This window comes from Triplophysa rosa, linkage group LG1, assembly GCF_024868665.1.
Source record: "Triplophysa rosa linkage group LG1, Trosa_1v2, whole genome shotgun sequence".
Taxonomy (NCBI): domain Eukaryota; kingdom Metazoa; phylum Chordata; class Actinopteri; order Cypriniformes; family Nemacheilidae; genus Triplophysa; species Triplophysa rosa.
The window spans coordinates 19531829-19550264 of NC_079890.1; the positions used below are offsets into that span (position 1 = coordinate 19531829).

At 40.0% G+C, this 18436-nt stretch overlaps 1 protein-coding gene across 4 annotated transcripts in view; it reads left to right on the plus strand.

Annotated features, from left to right (window-relative positions):
* The window catches only part of plekhg4 (pleckstrin homology domain containing, family G (with RhoGef domain) member 4), a 71856-nt gene that overhangs the window by 15739 nt on the left and 37681 nt on the right, over positions 1-18436 (plus strand). For 3 of the 4 annotated variants that reach the window (XM_057333965.1, XM_057333948.1, XM_057333956.1), the window contains exons 2-6: positions 2154-2351; positions 10639-13096; positions 16241-16432; positions 17407-17530; positions 17687-17780. In XM_057333965.1, the coding sequence (XP_057189948.1) occupies positions 2154-2351; positions 10639-13096; positions 16241-16432; positions 17407-17530; positions 17687-17780 (3066 nt within the window). The remainder of the gene's footprint in view (positions 1-2153; positions 2352-10638; positions 13097-16240; positions 16433-17406; positions 17531-17686; positions 17781-18436) is intronic. The other variant, XM_057333974.1, reaches the window with a different exon arrangement.

An 18436-nucleotide genomic window follows, 5' to 3' on the forward strand; every position in this document is an offset into this window, starting at 1 on the left:
TGTCTTAGACCAGCATAAGACACACACCAGTCAAAGTAAAAGCTGAGAATTAGAAAATGATGACACTTTCATCCTGTGTATTATTTCTGATGCTTGAGATGTGCGGGGGAAAATTGTTATGGTTATGGTGTTGAAGCTCCTTGTGGTCAAAGTTGTCCTTTTAGGGAAAAATTATTGTTCTGATCGACATGTCTTTTGACATTTCTGTGATCAAATAAGTTTGAAGACATTTTAGCCAGTTTTATTAAGTAATTAGTCATTTAGATATATACCATTTTACTTAGTAAGTTTTGTGTGCTGTTCATAGTTGGTCTTGTCATCTGAGACTAATGCAATGTAAAAACTGATGCAACACTACAAACTGCAGAATATTTGCCTTTGATCTATTTTCAACCAACTCTTTGTTGTGCTGTGTTTTATATTGTTGTGGCTGGCTATCACATTTCTTCCTTCTGTTAACACACCTGTGTATCTTCTTTAGTAATTTATATTTTTTCTGAATTGGGCAGTGTTTTGTTTAAGAGAAATTCTTTCTCATCTCTCCTACATAATGTCTCTTGTCTCTCATGTTCTGTTTAGTGCTGGTGGAATTAAAATGCTTACACAGCTGTGCCGTGTTTTCTTTTAGTCCTGTCATGTTCTTTGTTTCTTTATCTATTCTTTATCTCTGCTGTAGTTTTACTGTCAATGCGGTCTTACCCCCTAGATTGCAATCTATACATGGGTCAAAGACGAAAAAGGGTTTAAGCATAAAAACAATAAGTGTAATACTGCTTTAAATTAGTGTTGTTCAAAAAGAATAAACGTTTTCTGTTTCAAGGGGTCATATGGCTCGAATACGTGTTTTTATGTGTCTTTGGTGTGTTATAAGTTGCCCATGCATGCATTAGACACGTAAAACTGCAAAAATTAAAGTGTCGGAACAAAAGATGCGTTCTATCTAAAAGTGAAAGCTCACCCAGACCTGCCTGAAACGACTCGTGTAACCACACCCCCACAAATCTACGTCAGTTAGTGGTATGAGTTGACTAAGACCGCCCAAATGTATACGCAAGTAAGGTGGGTGTACCTGTCAGTACAATTGCTTTGGAACCTAATGTTCCAAATATGGTAAGAGGCGTTACATTACCGTCACACGCTTGCAGTATTCCACCAATCACTACGCACTGGTTAACTGGCCAATCATAGCACACCTCGCTTTTCAGAGCGATGAGCTTTGTTAAAAATCCACGCGTTTATTTTCCCTGATTTACAGAAGATGCCTACTAAAATGTAATTCAGTGTAACAATCTTGTCAGGCATATTTACAACCAAAATTAACTTATGACATATTAAAAACTAATTACTTTCACCCCAAATGCTAATTAGTTGTAATTTTACATTTTGTAAAATTTGCCACTATCTGGGTTTTGCCCATTTGTCAATAAGAAGAATATTTTAATATGGGTATTGAAATTAATTTTCTTACCTTTTGGGTTGAGGAATGAGTGACAGATTTGGGTTTGTGTGTATATGTGCGCACAGGCTTGTTTGTTGTCATCACCTGGTTACAACTGCGCATTACATGTTAAAGACCAGTAATGAGAAAAAATGTATTGCAAAATTGCAGAAAGTATAAACTGATTTGCTGACCACAAGTACAAACAGTACAAACACCCTTAAATTCAACCAAAGAGTGTAAAGGGCAGATGATGAGATCATGTTTATAAGAAACCAACCAACTGAGTAAAGTTCAGTAGCCTGTTTCCTAAAGTGTGTCTGGAGCGGCTGATATTTTTAGCAGCATTTTGGTTGGTCTGAAAGAGTCATGTTTCACTGCCGGTTGCTGTGCTCTTCTGAGCTTCCTTGTGGTGAAAGACCCATCATGGAGGCCATCCGGAACGCTGATCAGCTGCTTTCCGAACACGTGGACACAGCAGAAAAAGCTTTGCCTGGGTATTGACAGACAAGAACAAGCCTGGGTGATTTAGTGTGCTTTTAACATGCATGTGATGGAGTTGCAAAATATATCTTGCTGTCTCCTGGTTTGATGGACAGCATTGCATTTCATGCTGTTAGGATGATCAGTGGCCAACTGAAGTTATCTAGCATTCTCTTTATGTTACTAGAGCTTCTTCTGAAAGTTGAGAGTATTTCTGTGTTTTTCTCTGCAGGACTCTGAATCTCTGGACAGCTGTATCCAGAGCACACTCTCGGCTCTGTACCCTCCGTTCGAAGCCACTGCGGCCACTGTGCTGTGCCAGGTGTTAGATGTGGTGGAGACGACATATCGCGGGGACGGGCTACACTACATCATTGACTTCCTGGTGCCTGCAAAACACATCCTACAGAGCATTCAACAGGATGCATGTGTAAGTGTCAATGTTCCCTTTCAGTTTAAGAAAATAAATGGACAGATAAAAACGGAATGGAGTTGGGTTAAACCTGTAGGGCTGTGTATTGGCAAGTGCCTCCCGATACGATACATATCACGGTAGATGGGTCACGATACAATATATTGCTATGTATTTCGATACGATACACATTTGCGATATATTGCAATACTTTAAATAGAAAGTGTAAAAAGTAGAGCTAGGAATACAACATGCTGTGCACCACCGGGGTTTTCTGTAAGGATAAGTGTAAAAACATCTCTTACCTCTGCAGAGTGGTGCATGGACCTTTAGATCAGAGGTTTGGGTTCTCAAACTGTGGATTGCGCCCCTCAAGTGGGTAGCACAGGGGAATAAGGTGGCTCACGCAAGTCACTTGGCTGTTGTGGTGCATTACAGTTAAAACACTGAACATGGGCAGTATAAAACCCCTGGTTCATCCGTGCTGTAAATGCGCTGGTGTCACATCCGTGAAAGCACAATAAATGTCATTGTTACTTTTCTTAATAAACTTTTTGTTTAATGCACTGCAGTAGCCAAGTGACTTGTGTCATGACTTGCGAAGCCTACAAACAGCATTATTTTATATAACTCATTACTCCATGACTTATTTTGAAAACCAAAGCACACCCGCACATCAGCTCTGAGAGCTTGAAGCGTTCTTATATTTTTCGCCATGCTCGCTTCCACTTACTTTTGGCCGTATGTATATGACATTATTTAAAAAAAATTATCGATAGTAGAGGTTAGGGCTGTGACGGTGGCAGTTTTTTACCACCGCGGTGGTAATAGACAAATCGACCGCGGTGGTGCGGTGGTTGAGAAATATATATTATTTATATAAATAATATTTATATTATTATATTTGCGTGTAGCAACCACATGACGAGTGGAAGAGAAATATAGACCTTATTTAAATACTTGAAATTGTTAAATAATTGAAATATGATATTTGAAATAAATGAGGATGAAGCATCCGCAATGTTTAACGCGCAAATCCATCAGTGAAACGGCACACTACAGCACATAAAACATTTAAATAAACATCAGTGAATAATAAAAACTTAAATGATATAAGAAAGCTAAATACTAAATAAAAAAGCTCTTGTTGCAGTAACTTCAGTCAGTGGCGTATTAACCCTTACAGTCCTTAACAATTCCATTTGAAACAAACTGTTTAAACCTACATTGGCTTTCCTATTCAGATTGCCATAAAAACTTTACTTTTTCTGACTCGTTGATGTGAAACTTACTTGTTGACATTGTCCAGATTAAAATGAGAACAGCTGCACTAAATGCGCATTCAGAAGATGTGCACAGGAGCGCAAATGAATAGATGTCTCTCCGCAACCGCGGCAAAACCTGCACGCACTCCGACACTATAAGCGGGTTATAGCCAGTTTTGATTTTCCGTATCTGTTCATTTCACAACAAGATCCATTGCAAAATCCGCAGAATAACCTGGGTTTTGCCGTGCAGGCCCGCGCTCGAACGCACCAATGGAAACGTATGCCAATAATTTCTGTTAATGTAAAATCTTTCAAATAAAACCATCCACAACTGAAAGGCTACAACTAGCAATCGTTATCGCAACTCTCATATTTATTACACCTATATTTGTCAGAGTGACGTGCACTACCGCTGGTGGCAGTTCACCACCGTCATGGCACTTTACCACCGCGGTGGTGCGGTTGTCACGGCCACCGTCACAGCCCTAGTAGAGGTATCACTATCGATACACTATTGAAATAGTGCGATAGTTACATGCATCGATATTTTTGCACGCTTTTCAGAGTGATGAGCTTTATAAAAAATCTGCGCATTTTAGAGAGGCTGGGCAAAGAGGAGATACAAACATGCACGCTATGTGGAAAACAGCGTTTTTGAACTAAAACAAACGATAATATTAGTTTTAGCCATGTCATATGACACCTTTAAGAAATAATACTTAATTACTTCAAGAATATAGTCTATAGTTATCTGTATCTAGAATGAGCACATATGTTGAGGTGTCTCGCCCGTCTGCTGATCTGTTATGTACTGTATGAAGATGAACTCACTCAGAGATGGGAAAATTCCCAACTTTACATAAATAAACATGTACATGTCTTAAGACATTTGTGTTGTAAGAATGTACTGGGAGACTTTCGTTAAGTAAGGGATAATGTACAGGCAGCCAGTTGTTATCACAGAAATAAGCCCCGACAATAGCCGCATTTCCACTATCGAGCCAGAAGCGGGCGTGCTAGTGCGCGCCAGGGCCATTCGCGTTTCCACAGTCACTTCCGGGGCCTCGCAGGGGCTTACTCAGGGCCAACGGCGCTTTTTTTGGCCCTACGAAAACCTTGGGCCACAGCGAGCCAGCCGGGGCTTGAGGAGTGGTTAAGATGAAAGGCGGAGATTATCTGAGTCAGAGGAACCGTGGCAGCGGCAAGACTCGCGTTTTACTTTATAAAGACGAACAAATAACTGCATATTAATTTTTTTCTTTCTTAGATAAAAACAGACAAACTACAAAAAAGTACAATAACATTTGCTTGTATTAAACACAGACCTTACAAAACGAATAATCACAGCACACATCAAGCAAAAAATAAACAAGAAACGAAAATAAAAAAACACTTACGTTAGATAGCCATATCTTGCAATAAGAGTTATTTAATTACAATTAATGCAATGACAAGGAAAATAAAAGCCATTCTCTAATAAAAGAATTAGAAGGGAATGCGAAACGAAAAACTTTGTTAAATGAATAATTAACAAACAAATAAGAAAGGAATATGAATGAAAAACGTTCATGTTAAATAAATAAATAAGAAACAAATAAGAAAGGAATACAATTATTAAAGGGTGGGTTATTTAAAGATTTAATTAAAAAACTTCATTCTTAATGGTCACATATTCTGTAATGATTGTCTGGACCGGTTACATTATAACTATGATAACTTTAACTATATTTGCGTCCACACCAGCAGACGGTGACGATAAGGTATGTTTATTTTAAGCTTGTGTGCTGCAGTGTTCCCAGTCACTAAAATGATAGATGACCTGCTGCTGATGCTTTCGTTTTCATTCCTGAACATCTCTTCTCCATAACAGGATCTCTTGTTGTTCTGTCATGTCCTCCTCTAAGTGTAATGTTTTGTTAGCTGAGCCCCCACTCATCATTAGTCATCATGAGGGTGTATCCAGAACACACATTTATGTAAAAAAAAAGCGATGCCAAGCCTGTTGGCCTGAGTGTTTGTGTTAGTGCGTCTTGTTTTGGTTATTTGAGAAGAAGACCCTAGAAGTCCTATCAGCGCTTCTGGGTGCAGGGACTTTTCCCAGCTATATCAAGGTGGCCCTCACACACAACACACATACACATGTGCTCATCACAGCTGTCCACACACACACGCTCTTCACGCTTTATTTTAGCTGCTGGTTCCTTAGTTACAGTTTTCAATGCGACACCCCCATATGCTATACTTGACTGAACGTGACAAAAGGAGGACAGAAAATGATGGGGGGGGTAATGTTTAGCAAAATCTTCAGCACTTTAAAATGTCAAAGAATCATTGGGACCCGATGGCTCAGACATCTGGGAGACCCCACAAATACTTTCCATCATTCCTGCTGTGCACTCCCACACAAAGGTCAGCGCAGGTGGAGAGAGAGCTATGCTTTAGTATGCACCTGAAAGTAGGCCCCTAAATAGAACCCCTACCGGTTTATGTATAGCGTTTTTTTGTTGTGTATTTGTGTGTGTGTGTCAGCATGTGCATTTATGCTCTCTTGAACACTGTGGGAACAGCTGCAGGTTGCTGCACCTGGGGTCAGTGGAGTATCTCCAGGTCCGTCTCTTGCTCCCTTGTAGGTGGGGGCCACAGCTTGGGCTTTTTTGAAAGTGAATGAGGATATAGTAATGGGAAACAGAAGCTTGAACTGAGAGGTCTGTGAATAAAAAGTTCTTTCACCTCCCCCATACCCTCAGCACAAGGACACACAACTCTCCTTCCTCCCTCGGCCTGTTCTGACTTTCAAAGGAAATGGGTCATTTTCAGCCGACCGGAGTCAAACTTATAATATTCATTTCATCTCTGGTATATCCGAAAGCATTTTGCATCATGTTACATAGAACAATTCAATATTAAAGTCATTTAGGAAGCAGATAGGAAGAAATGCAGTAAACTATGGAGTCATTTTGGTATTTAGTGGGAACGTTCGTTTTTTTTTCTATAGCAAAGAGAACATTAAACACTAAACTTGTTTTGTGGTGAAGTCTTTTTACTGCCAACATTATTCATTCAAATGAAATACACATGCAGTGACTGCAGGGCTCTGAATTGAGTTACAATAAAAGGGCTTATTGTCTAAACTGTCTTGGTGACCTAAAGAAGCATCCGGATTTAACAAGAAAAGAACACGTGTCCTTTAATCCCTGTCTTCTCTAATCCCCTACGATTTTATTAGCTGTTATTCACTGTCTTCCATGAATTTGAATGCATCCCAAAACATCCTAGAAGTGACTGAATGTCCACATAATATCTATTTTGCAATTGATGCAGGCTTAATTGCATTAGTTCAGTTCAAATGTTCCAGAATAGTGCTTTTCACAGTGCATTTTATTCGCTAAAGAGCTGTTAGATCATTTGTGCACACAAACAGTCTTCTACAACCAAGTCGATCTGCAGAAATCTCTTGTCTTGTTACGGCACCGGAAGAACCAAATAACTGACACACACTCAAGGAACATCTCCGTTGATTCTCGATTTATTATTGTACAAACAGAGGCTTATATTCAACTATGCATCCTTGAGAAATGGTACGAAGAGTTTAATCAAAGAACAGACAGTTTGTTTCTCATCCGTTATCAGAATGGAAATTACAGGCGCTCAGACGACAAAGACAAAAACATGTCTGAAGATCATAATAGAAAAATAACACTCAGAACTCTGATCATAAAAGCCATGTAAGAATTAATATTTAACATTGGCCACTTTAAACCATTTATAATTTAGCGCTCTTATGATTACACCTTAATGATTATAGTTATCATTACAAAAGAGATAGGGGTGACCCCGAATAGTCGAAGATTCAATGCTTCGAAAGGACGAGCATGATTCGACTGCCAATCTCACAGTCGAATCTTAACAGAGGTTTTATGCAATGGTGATCATGCCATTTTGTTTAAATGGGGAGTTGCGTATCAGACGGGCACGTACTGCGCCGACCAAAATATTATTTATGATGTAAAACAGGGGGGGTATTCAATTAAAGTTCCAAGAGGTCCGGTCTTTATATTTTCTTCCAAACGGAGGTCCGGACGATGTGCGATTCGACTATCAGTCTACTATATTACAATATGACAATTCTGATTTGACTATGTAAATCCTTAGTCGAGGACACCCCTAGATAATAATCCGTCCACTTGACATCATCTATCCCGAACTCGGGGTACACTTTACCAAACAGACAAAATCATTTTTCCACACTCTTAATGGCTCAGCAGACCAAAAGACCTCACCCGGCCCCATTTTCTCTTTCATGTTCTTTAATTTCCTTTTCTTTGCCTCGCTAACAGACAGGAGGTGGTAAAAGACCTAGCTCGCACTATTCTCACATCATATAATCATCATGTGTATGATTTTCCAGAATCATCAATAATCAGCGTGATAACCCAGACACATACTGATGTTTCAGTAAGAAATTCATACTTCAATGAATTAAAGATGGAAAAAATCGTAGAAAACATGGATCATCTGTGCAGGTGTGTGATTGTTGTATCTATTCCACCCAGTTGTTGTACTGATCAGGTGCAATGCAAGCAGGAGCACAAAGAACAGAGACTCGGGCCTCATTTTTGGAGCTTGATGTTGTCTGCGCAGTCGGGACAGCCTTCACTCTGCTGGCGTGAATGCGCTGGGGTTCCGAAGGTCTGTCAGAATACCCGTCAGGGTTACAGCTCTCTGACCTTCACCGGTTTCAGGCTCCGTATCAGGAGCTGATTTGGCACAAAGTTATAAGTTGGTTTATCTGTTGAAAGAGGAAGAGTTACTGACATGTCTCCATGAACAGAATTTAATTATTCAACCAAGGCAGCCACGTGATCTGCCACGGTGACCTCCATGTCTCCTGTGGGGGAAGCACATGCGCATGCACAATAATTGTTGGTGATCATGAATGCTGGTCTTTTAAACACAGAAGGCAGCGATTGGATGGATCAGTGTATTAGATACACATACTGTAAGCTAATGAAATGTGTAGACAATGCATTCCCACGCCATTAGCAGGATGCATGAGTTACACATTTCCCTTTCATTTTATTGCTCCCTCTTACTAGCTACTTCATTCATTCTTTTCATTTCAACGGCATTGTCTTTGTGTGAAGTCAGGATCTCTTGTTGTTCTGTCATGTCCTACTCTGAGTGTAATGTTTTGATAGCTGAGCCCCCACTCATCATTAGTCATCATGAGGGTGTATCCAGAACACACATTTATGTTACAGTATGTTCAAAAACAATCGCGGTCCTAGACAGTGAGTGACCTTACATGTTAAAATTTTATCCAAATTTTTTTTTAGTCATTGTCAAAAAGCAAGCAAACAAAACGTGCTACCTAGCATTAGTAATGCGGTCAGGGGGATCTTTCTGCCTCCACCTAAGCTCTGCCCACAAAAACGCGTAACAATGTTTACTAACAGTAAAGGCCCCTATACACACATGGATTTCAAATCAATCAATCTTAATAATAACCATAGAAGTATACACCATCAGATTTAAAGTTTTAAACATGAGCTATTTAAAAATAGTTCTTCTCCCCCTTTTAGGGCAGTATCTAACAGATCGGGCCTACAAGCAGTGTGGTTTTGTATAGTGTCTAAACAGCAATGTTCTACGCGAGCTGTGTAATCAACAGAACCAAGATCTCTTAAAGCAATCATAGTAGTATTTATAACAGAGGTGGGATTAATGGTGAGATTGGCTCTTGTTAACAAGGTAGTTTCCTAATCTGATCTCCTCTGAGGTGTCATCAACTGGATGTTAAGAATATGCAAAATTGCTTCTTACCTTATGTGTGGTATGCAGTGTCAGTGGTTGTGTGAGAACATGACCCTCTCAGCGTCCTGGACAAGCAAGGAGGCAGCAGCGACAGCTCAGCAAAGAACACAGCCAGCGAGAACACATACCCTGGAAGACGTGACCACAAAGAAAAGTGTCTTTTAATCCCCTATTGAGCAAGTCCGATGTAACAGTAGCAAGGAAAAATCTATAAGATTGAAGTTTATCAAGACTGAGCCCACTTCAAGACAAGCAGGTTTAAACAAATTTAAGCAATAATAAATGGCAAAAAAATGCATTGTTAAACACTAGCTCCATTTGCTAAGCAAAAAACATATCTGGGAGTATTAGTTGATGATAATAGTTTTCCACACTTGAAAAGTATGGGAAAATAGAAAAAATATCTTAAATAGCTATTTTCTCTGATCTTACTGCTTATTATGAGGGCCTGAACAAATAATAATCCTGCCACTATCTTAATTTTTACATTTTCAGTGTATTAAAACTTAATGGATTTTTTTTCAACTTAAGGCATGACGGTTTCATCGGACGCACACACCTGGCCCGAAGGTCACTTGCTCTTTGTTATATAACAATTTATTTTATATTTAATTTGTATTCATATTTTATTGTATATTAATTGTATTAAATTAAATTAAAACTACTCAACAGTTGTTAATTCTTTGCTGATGTCTACCTTAAGTTAAGTTTGGGCCACATAACGTTTGTTTTGGTTGATGCCGCAGAAACCGTCTATAGACGGGTTCAAAGCAACAACATAAACGTTTCTTTGCATGCGTGCTTTTGTGGCCCAAACTTAACTTCCGGTATACATCCAGCTCCTGTACAGTTTTTTAGAATACAGTATTTCTGATAACAAGCAAAATAAATAACAATTAAATTACATTAGCTAGGAAGTTAAAAGTATGTATGTATTATTTTGAGTTACAAAATAATACAATAAAATTCAACAAATTGTTTATTTAATAACTATTAAATGAACTATTATAAACTATTAAAAATCTATAATACTACAATAAAATATGAATATGAATATAAATTGATTAAAATATAAATAGTTATATTATTAGCAACTAGCAAGACTGATAAACAAACATAGACCGGAAGTTAACTTCAGGCCAGGCGCGTGCATCCGATGAAATATCTATAGAAGAGCAATGATAGATTCCCAGACTGATTGATTCTCTCTATTCTCTTTACAGTTTCCATATTGTGGTTTCCTGTTCCGCCACGAAGGCTGGCCGCTGTGTATCCACGAGAAGATCATAATCCAGCTTTCCTCTTTGGACTGGCGTGTGTTACGGCCCAGTGACTTCTACTTGCAAGTGACACCTTCACCTAGAAGCCCCCCTCGTATTACAGTGAAGTGCTTGGCAGTTAGCGGGCAGCATGTTGAGGAGCTGCACGTGCCGAAGCTAGCATACACCTCTCTATTCACTATGGACTGGCTGGACTCCATCAATCGGGAAAGGAGTGTGGTCAGAAGAACCGCTCTTGAACACTGTCTTTTATCAGCAGATAATGACATATTTAGGGTACCATGGGAGGATATCGTTCACCCAGAATTTATCAGCAGACCCTCCAAAGTTTTGGAACAAGGTGCAAGTATGGCGGTCGTCAAAGAGCATGTGGACAGAGAGAGGAGGAACTCTGCCGGAGATCAGGAGGACAACCCTGTTGACATAGAATGTAGTATTTTTATTGACACTTCCAAAGACCAATCAGGGGAGACGGATTGTCAAAACAAGGATGTTAAGCTCCTCCATGCTCTTGATGAGATCAATAAAGATAACAGCGGGCGGAGCTCCAGCTGCACAGCGGAGGATTCTGAAGGCGAGTACGTGGAGCTAGCCGATATCTCCTTACCGCGCTTTTCCCCACAGAAAGGCTCTCTCACTCAAGCCATTAGCATGAACTACAGAAATCTACATAAACCACAGACTGCCGGAGGCTCCACTACCTCTAAAGCTAAACCAGCAGAAAGTCCCCTGAAGAACGGAGCGTGCTCGCAAAGCATGGTGTGTGCCATGTTAATTGAAGACCTGAATGACACCTACAAACCTGTGATCTTAACCCCCACCGTACCTGCTGTGGTAGAGAGTGAACATCAGCAGGCTGAAGGGCCTGAGCCCACCTGTGCTACAGGTACAGCCACCGGTGACTGTGTGTTTAAGCATGCGTCTGACAAAGAGTTTTTCGTTCAGCACTCAAACTGTGATTCAGCTCTACTTTTAGATATCCCAGCATGCAACACATCACAATTAGACAGCACATTACAGGTAGACGACAAACCAGTCAGCACATCACAACCAGACAGCGAACCAGTTAACACATCGCAACCAGACAATGAGCCAGTCAAGACTTCACCACAAGACAAATCAGCTAGCGTATTAGACAAGAAGCTAGTCAGCACTTCAATATCAGACTGCAATACAGTGAACACAACACAACCAGAATGTCATTTATTTAGTGCATCCCAACCAGACAGCACACTGGTCAACGTGGCACAAGACAGCAAAGTAGTTGACACATTACAACCAAAACAGGAAGTGTTAACTAACAGTAAAGAAAGTGAAAACTCAAAACAAGCTATTGTTGAATCCTCCATGTCCAATTCAGCGGAAGAACCAAACATCAGTTCTGAATTTGAGCAGATGAGAGGTGACAGTGATTTGGGAAGCTGTTATGACCAGCAGAACAAGTCATTGTCCATGTCTGAGTCCAGCCTATGTCAGATACACTCACACATTCCTACACCACCTGAACAGAACCATGTACTTCCTGTAGTCCAATCAGTTGCTCCTACAGTAAATAAGAACCATGAGACATGTAGTGATGGTAGTTATAACACTGAGAAACCTGATGGTAACGCCAGTGCTGTGGAAGAAGTCGGGCCTGTTTTAGCTGCTCTACAAAGCAAACAGGTAGCCTTGGCCTCTTTCAGCCCAGTGCCTGGGGAGGATCTGGTTACGACATTTTCACAAGGTCAGGTGAGGACAGAGCCCTGTGAAGACAGAACAAAGACAGAGGTAGAGATCCCGGAGGTAGACGGTTGCCTGACAAAAGCAGAACATGTAGAAACGGAAGATGTGGAAAAGCCACCTAGCGAGGAGGCAGAACAGGTGGAACTGAAAAGCAATGTAACAGAAGGAAAGACAGAAAGAGATATAGTAACCGTTAGTACTACAGAAGAAGTTGAGAAGGCTCAAACAGGTCTGGTAGACACCACACCCAAATTTCGCTCCACAACAACAAACGTTCAAGTTCACGAAGAGGGCAGCTCCTCTGTAGGGACAGATAAGGAGAAACCAAGCGATATCGAAGTGATATCAGAGGGCAGTGTTATGAGATGTCCTGTGGTTATGGGTGAGCAGGAGGCTGAAAATAGAGTCGAGTCAGCATGCTCCCAAGTCTCTGATCCAGCCTCAGAGGTGCCAAACACAAACGGACACACGCACCCAGAGCAAATAGACACAGACGCTCAGGACACAATGGGGATGGGAGAAGACACAACCACTGCAGGAGGGTTAAAAAGAGAGGAGGAGAGAAAGGGGCAGAAGGATGTGAGGAGAGATGAGGAGAGTCAAGAGGATGGCTCTTCAGCAGAGCATCAACAGCAGACTGACTTGGAGTCCCATTGCCATCAGCAAAAAGAGCAAGGTAGAGTCATCTTCACCAAAGTCCATCTTCGTCTCACCTTTACTTTGTTCATATGCTTTCTTTCTTCTGAGAATTTTTTTTAAGTTCCCTTCCTGATTCATCTTCAGCAGTTCCTCTAAACTGCTTCGGTTGCATCTAGAGACTGCCTCCTCTCCCTAAGCTCATGAAGAAGAGCCCGCTTCTCTCACCCCACTCTTCCTCATTCACTTCATTTCATATCATATACCTTATCACAATTTCATCCTTAATTTTTCAATTATTTCCCGCTTTCGTGTTTTGTTCCTCCTCACTTTTGTAATGAAAGTGTTTTATGCGTGAGTTGCACTTTACAAACCATCTCAGTGGCACTATTCATCTATAGTATATACACTAGGCAGCTGTAAAGGGTTCTTCAGTCGCAGACTTTTGACAGGTTACAAATAGCTCTCAAATGGCCCATGCCACGACCTGCTATGGCTGCTTTTCTCTTCAGGAGAAAGAGGCCATATACCAATCTGTAGACAGTTTGTTTTCAAATTTAGACACACACATTCCTTTCACTGAACACCGTCCAAGATACAAGGGGTTTTACAATGCGAGCTGTAAAAAGAGACGGCAGAGAAGCCGGTTATGTGAAGGATTTCTGCTTTGTGTGCTTTAGTAATGCAATATTGCTTGAATTGAGAATAAAGCTCAGTGCCGAGAGTAAGTTTAAGATGTATGCAGTCTGAGGAAGTTTTGCGTGATCTGGAGCTACCTGTCTGCACACTAGCGTATCTGCAGATAGGGAGAACAAATGATTTCTTATCATCTTGAAAATTTGGTTGTGCCGGATGTGCTCACCTGGCTCAGGTGTGGTACAGGTGTAGAGAGATATATGAAATGAGGTGAGATGGGCGGGCTTGAACACAATCCCTGCTGTGGTACCTCAGAAAATGCAGGGGGTAGGTGGAGGGGGGTGTTTGGTGGTTATGGATGAAGTGTTTAAGTAACAGAGAACGGGTGGGGGTTATATTGCAGACAGAATCAGTGACAGTGTGTTTGTTGTGGTAGTCTGACTATGATAGATCTTATTCTTTCTCTCTCTTAGTGGGTGGTTCAAAAACCCAAAACATTGTTTGTGTTTCAGTATTACATCAGAGCTAATACCGTTATTACTGAAATGCACACAAAATTGAGCTTATTTTTTGTTCGTTTATTCTTTTCAACATTCATCCATTTAGTTTGGAAGGTGTCAGGTTTGTGTACTGTTAGCCACACACTTTCAGCGGAATAAGTCTAAACTCTTACTTTTTGGCTACAAATTGAAAATGAAACATTTTTAGTGGACTTGAATATGCTTTGTTTTGAAAGGCTAATAACCTTTTTTCACACTGTTGTTAAAGGAACAGTTAGCCGTCATCATTTACTCACCCTCAAGTTGTTCCAGATCTGTATACATTTCTGATGAACACAGAGAAAGATATTTGGAAGAATGCATGTAACCAAACAGTTCTTGGCCAACATTGACTACCATAGTAGACGTTGCTTTGTTCTGTTGAACGCAAAAGAAGATATTTTGAAGAATGAAGGAAAGCAAACAGTTCTGGGGCACTTTTGACTACCATTGTCATTTTTCCTTCTATGGTAGTCAATGGTGGCCAAGAACTGTTTGGTGACAAGCATTCGTCCAAATATCTTTCTCTGTGTTCATCAGAGCAAAGACATTTATACAGATTTGTTTCAACTCGAGGGTGAGTAAATGATGACAGAATTTTTATTTTTGGGTGAACTGTACCTTTAAGCACTATAAACCCTCTTAAGCAGGAAAAGCAGCATAGACTTTAATGAGAATTCAAGCTGTGAGAGAGCTGATGAGGTAGGCAGATGGAACACGCATGTATTTATAAAGAGAGAGGACCTATGTGCTATCAGTAACTATTCCTCCAGGGAACCATATTTGACTTGTGGAAGCTTTGCCAGAGTCTTGTATTTAATAATGTGTGTCATTTTAAAAACAGACACACGTGCATTATATACTGTACAGTACACATTCACAGGAAGGCACCTTTTTATGACAATAAACATGTCTGTCTACTGGTTATATATTATACATTATAAATGCTATGTTTTAGAGACGTCCCAAATGACGTTCTGGCTCCAAGTCAGAAAGGAAATGAAAATCGGATAGAAATGCAAAAAGAATCAAGTTAGAGTTGATAGCCCACTCAGCTCCTTAGGGTTTCTTATGCTTGACTTCCTCCTTTATGTGAGCGATCTCTGACAAGGAGCATATTGGATGGGTGAGGAAAGCGAGAGCCTGTGGGGGGAGGTATGGGGTATGTGGAGAAAGTTTAATAAAGACTTATTTCTCAGATTTAGCGTAGCTGCTACCTAACTGTAGAATAACATTCCACTGTTTAGATTCCTCAGAGCCTCAAGTCTGCTGTTTCAGCCAAAATCCCTTCTGAAATATAGCAGTCTTGTGCAGATTTTGCTTTAGAACAATTTATCCCTGTTTTCCTTGTCCTTGTGGAAGCTGTTGTACGAGTCCTGTGCTACATGGAATACCCAGGGCTGCATATCATGTGTTTTTGATCTCAGTATCTATTTTCTTCAACAGTAGCGGCAGTGCACTGGAGCAAAGCTTTAGTTTTATGACTCTCGGAAGCTGATCTCTACTTATCTCTGAGCCATATCTGGCTGTCAGTTATATGAGGCACAGATCCACGCCTCCCTATGGTTCGATGCACGGAGTGATACCTGGAATGCTTTGAAATTGGCTGACAGAATGTGTTTGAGATTTTGAGGCCAAGCCACGTGCTGGGACAGATTGGGCAAATGCTTACACTTTATGCTTTGTTGGAGGTCTTCTTTACTTTGGTGCTTGTTAGTTGAGGATTTAAGATTTATGGATCTAAAGGAAAAAGACAGATAGTCTGAACAGTTTTTTTTTTTTTGTATTTGGCTTTTTTAATGATGTCTTGAGTTAAATAAAAAGATCACTTTTTGTGTGTATGAGCAGTCAAAGTTAGCCACAAACTAACTCACATTGATTAAATCTACGTTATCTATGCGCATACTGACGAGTAGAAAGATGTGTTGTTGTGTCTGATGCCAAAATAGATGGAAAATTGATAACTGTGTTTGTTTGTGTGTGTGACCCAACTAATCTTCATGTTTCAGCTTGCAGTGAGGCAGTAAGTGAAGCCAATTGCAACCTGTCTGATACTCCTTTGTCAGCTAAGAGCCAGAGTAAAGATCCTTCAGCAGCTCCTTTACCACTGCCGGCCATCTCACAGAAAACCCAATCTGCTTTAAGTGAGACCGATGACATCAATCCTGATGTCCTGAACTCAGGAGTGCTCTGCCTGCCTGGTGAGGAACTGGTACAAGGACTTATAGACGGTTTCAAAGCAACAACATAAACAAACGCATGCGCGGGCTGCAGTTAACTTCCGTTACACGTTCACAAACAATAGAGTACCTGTAGATTATTTCTGATAATAATCAAAAGAAATCGTCAAGATCCGTTACTTGGCTAAACTTGTCTCTCCAAAAATTTGAAATTAGACTGCGATACCAAGCTCAACAGCTAGATGTCAATGTACCATATGGTTTCTTTAAATGCGACCGAACTAAAGGACCCATTCAACAAATGGTTAATTTAATACAATTATTATACAATAAAGTAATAATACAAATTAATATGAACATAAATTAAATAAAATATAAATAGTTATATTATTAGACACTAGCCAAACACAAACCAGAAGTTAACTGCGGGTCAGGCGCGCGCGTCCGATGAAACGGTCTATCATTTATTCAAATACAGGTTTGAATCGATATTAGGGATGTAACGATTCACCGTGAGCCGGTTGAAAATCGGTTATAATGAGCGACGATTCAAATCGGTTGAGGCTTGAATTGAATCGCAATACATTTTTTGAACACCAGGGGCCGCTATTTTCACTGCAAACCTAAACGTGGATGCTGATATTTCTTAAATGCAAAAAAATCCAAGAAAAGCTCAGACAGTATTAGTTTGTTTATATTAAAGAGACTTTTTCTATTATTAATTTGTTATAAAATTGCAGTTTAGTTTTGTTATTTGAAATAAAACATTATTTTATCATACAAAGAAACGTGAAGCATTTAAGAAATAATGCAAGGGAAGTTGTTCATTTCTAATTTGTTTAAAATCATTTTTTCAAAATAAATCGTGAGTAAATCGTGAATAAATCGCATCGTGAGATCAGAATCGTGAATCGCATCGCATCGTGAGCTGAGTGAATCGTTACATCCCTAATCGATATGGTCCAAATGTCTTCTCTTTTTTATCTTAATCAAAGGAACAAGAGATAAGTCAGGCCATGCACTTGTGACAGTGACGATGAGGAATACTATCTGGTTAAATCCAAACTGCAACTGTGGAGAGCTGGTGCGGATCATGGTCTACTTCTACACTACACTCAGGTGAACTACCTTTGAGCTGTCACAAATCTAGATGGAAACAACAGACCTTTGATTTATTAGGCAACAGATATTTCAGCAAAAGTCTTTGCTGTTCTGAAATTTGGATAACAACATTTTCCATAAGTGTTTTTATCTGACTTTCATCATGTGTTACAGAAAAGAAGTCAGTGCCTTGGGTTTGACTGTGTTGGTGGATGCCCGCAGGTGTTCTCCTGTCCCTGCTCTCTTTAAAGCCTTCAACATCCTCCAGGTAAGAACGCCCTAACTGTATATGATGTGTTAAATAAGGGATATGCACAGACACACCCTGGTTCATATCCTCCAGTGAACACGCCACTCATGTCCAAAAGGCATTTTCTCTTTAATACTTGCTTGAAAACTGTGTGGAATGCACACATGCCATAAACTTAATGATTTAACCTCGACTTCCAATCCGACATCTGCTACTGAGGAATTCAACAGCCAGCAAACTAAACTGCGAGGAAGAGTTACTATCAACAAAATCACAATTATTATTGGCTAAACCTTGACAGACCGGCTCCCTACAAAGCAAATAAAAGCAACGCATCATAAATGTAACAGTCATTTAATAACTGTGGTAATATACAATTACCTTCCCATGCATGCGTTCACGCACAATAACACACGCTGAGACATGCTCACACGAGAGTATGTAGATAAATGAGAGTGATTTTTCAGGTTTGGTTTCTCTTTCCTCAGCTGACATGAAGCTTGATATGAAAACACGAATTCTTGTACATATTCTGTCATATTTAATTACCTACGTCAGTGTTTATGGAAAAAGGATGGCTTATCTTATATGAGTGGCCTTACAAAATATGCTTTGTTGAGATATTATCACCTCACCAGCCATTTACATGAAAGGCTTGAGGAAACCAGTAAACA